Source organism: Pteropus vampyrus, unplaced genomic scaffold (genome assembly GCF_000151845.1).
Source record: "Pteropus vampyrus isolate Shadow unplaced genomic scaffold, Pvam_2.0 Scaffold10501, whole genome shotgun sequence".
Classification (NCBI taxonomy): domain Eukaryota; kingdom Metazoa; phylum Chordata; class Mammalia; order Chiroptera; family Pteropodidae; genus Pteropus; species Pteropus vampyrus.
The window spans coordinates 1,380-3,120 of NW_011899282.1; the positions used below are offsets into that span (position 1 = coordinate 1,380).

The 1,741-nt window shown below is 68.8% G+C and overlaps 1 protein-coding gene across 1 annotated transcript in view; it reads right to left on the minus strand.

The window, feature by feature from the left end:
- Positions 1 to 1,735, minus strand: part of LOC111734960 (trinucleotide repeat-containing gene 6A protein-like) — a 3,087-nt gene extending 1,352 nt beyond the window's left edge. Inside the window, exon 1 of the mRNA XM_023526828.1 lies at positions 348 to 1,735. Within this exon, the coding sequence (XP_023382596.1) occupies positions 348 to 1,360 (1,013 nt within the window). The 5' untranslated portion in view covers positions 1,361 to 1,735. The remainder of the gene's footprint in view (positions 1 to 347) is intronic.
- Positions 1,736 to 1,741: the final 6 nt, after the last annotated feature.

Sequence of the window (1,741 nt, forward strand, 5' to 3'; positions counted from 1 at the left end):
GAGCAGACGCGGCTCCCCGTTACGGGGTGGGGCCCGGAAGGTGCTGCTGAGTGCTCTAGGTGCACACACTCGCTGGACTCGACACCAACGGGCCAGCCCGGTCCCCAGATCTCGCTCCACTTCAGGGTGCTTCTGTACAGCCGCGAGAGCAGAGTCACGGCCCGAGGCAGAAGCCCCGAGAAGTGTGGCACCCCCACGTGACAGCACTTTGCAGCACGGCCTCCTGTGGCTTCCTCACTGAAGGGAGTTGGGGGCCCCCTTCCCTGCAAGCTCCCCCTGGGTGGGAGGGGCAGGCCTCGGGGTGCATGCTGGACACCCTGTCCGGCACACCGGGGGACAGAAGCCACCTAGAAGGAGGCCCGCATCCTGTGATGTGCGCCGACACCAGCAGACCCCACAGTAACGACTTACCGGAGCCGCCGGCCTCTTGGTTGGAGACGGCACTTGTGGGTGGCAGCAGCTGATGGCCTTGTGCTTGCTGGTCTGGCCGGCCGCCGGGGGCGCTGCGGCCCCACATGCTGACGCCCCGGCAGTTGTATGTGCTGGGGTCCCCCCAGGCCGACGTGCCGTCATCGATCCCCATCTTGCGCCGGATGGACTCTGGGGACGGCTCCTCCCAGCCCGTGGGCTCCGGCCCGGCGGACACCGGCATGGGCCCTCCCCGCCAGCCAGTGCCGGGGGGCTTGCCTGGGGCCGGCGTGGTGCCCCAGGACCCGACGCCGTCCTGCTGCTTGTTCCAGTCTGGGGAGCTGGCAGGCTTGGCCTCGCCCCAGCCCAGAGTCTGACCGGCCTTTGCAGGGTCAGTCCAGCCCTGGGGGGCACTGGGTTTGGAGGACTCGCCCCACCCTGACGAGTTGTTGGGGTTTAAGTTATTTCCCCAAGTGAAAGAACTGGCTCTGCCGAGTTCGTTCCAACCGGAGACGGACCTGTCGCTGTCGCTGCCGCCTGAGCTGGATGTCTTATTGGCCTCCCCCCAGTGGTCGCTCCTGGCCGTCTCCCCCCAGTCGTCCCCGGCGGGGGCAGGCCACCCCTGCTGTGACTTCTGCCCGTCGCCCCAGCCCTGCTTGCTCTTTTGCAAGTCGCCCCATGCAGACGTCTCCTCCTTGCGAGGCCCCCACTGACCGCTCCTGACCGTCCCCGTAGCCACAGAATCGTCCTCCCACCCACCCTGGCAGTCGGAGCCTTTGGCGTCCCCCCACCTCAGAGGGGGTCTGGGCTCGCCCCACCCCGATCCGGATGCGGAATCGTGGCCACCGGGGCTCGTCTTGTCGGCGCACGGCCCTGAGTTGAACGTCTGTGCTGCGGAGCCCCCCCAGGCCTCTGTCCCGCGGTCGGCCTTTCTCCCGCCCCTCGGCGACATCTCGGTGTCCCAGGCAGTGTTCTGCTTGATGGGCGTCTGCCCCCAGCCGGAGTTGGACAGGACGCGCGGGTCCAGGTCGGCCCTGTTCACGATGCTCTGCAGCAGCGTGTGCGGGTCGACCTTCCTCCGCTCTCGGCTCTGACCGTCCCCGGGCGCTCTGTCCTCCGGGCGCCCGGTGCTTTCCGCGCTCCCGTCACTGTCCCCTGCTCCTCCCGCTTTGGCCCACACGCCGCTCTGCTCGCTCGGCTGAGGCGGGGCGGAGCCCTGGCCCTCCTCCTCGGCAGACTTCCATCCGTTCGTAAACCGCTGAGCACCGCTGCTCGTGCTGTCACTGGAATGCTGAGTGCCCGGCAGCTGGCCCCACTCCACGCCGGCGGGGTC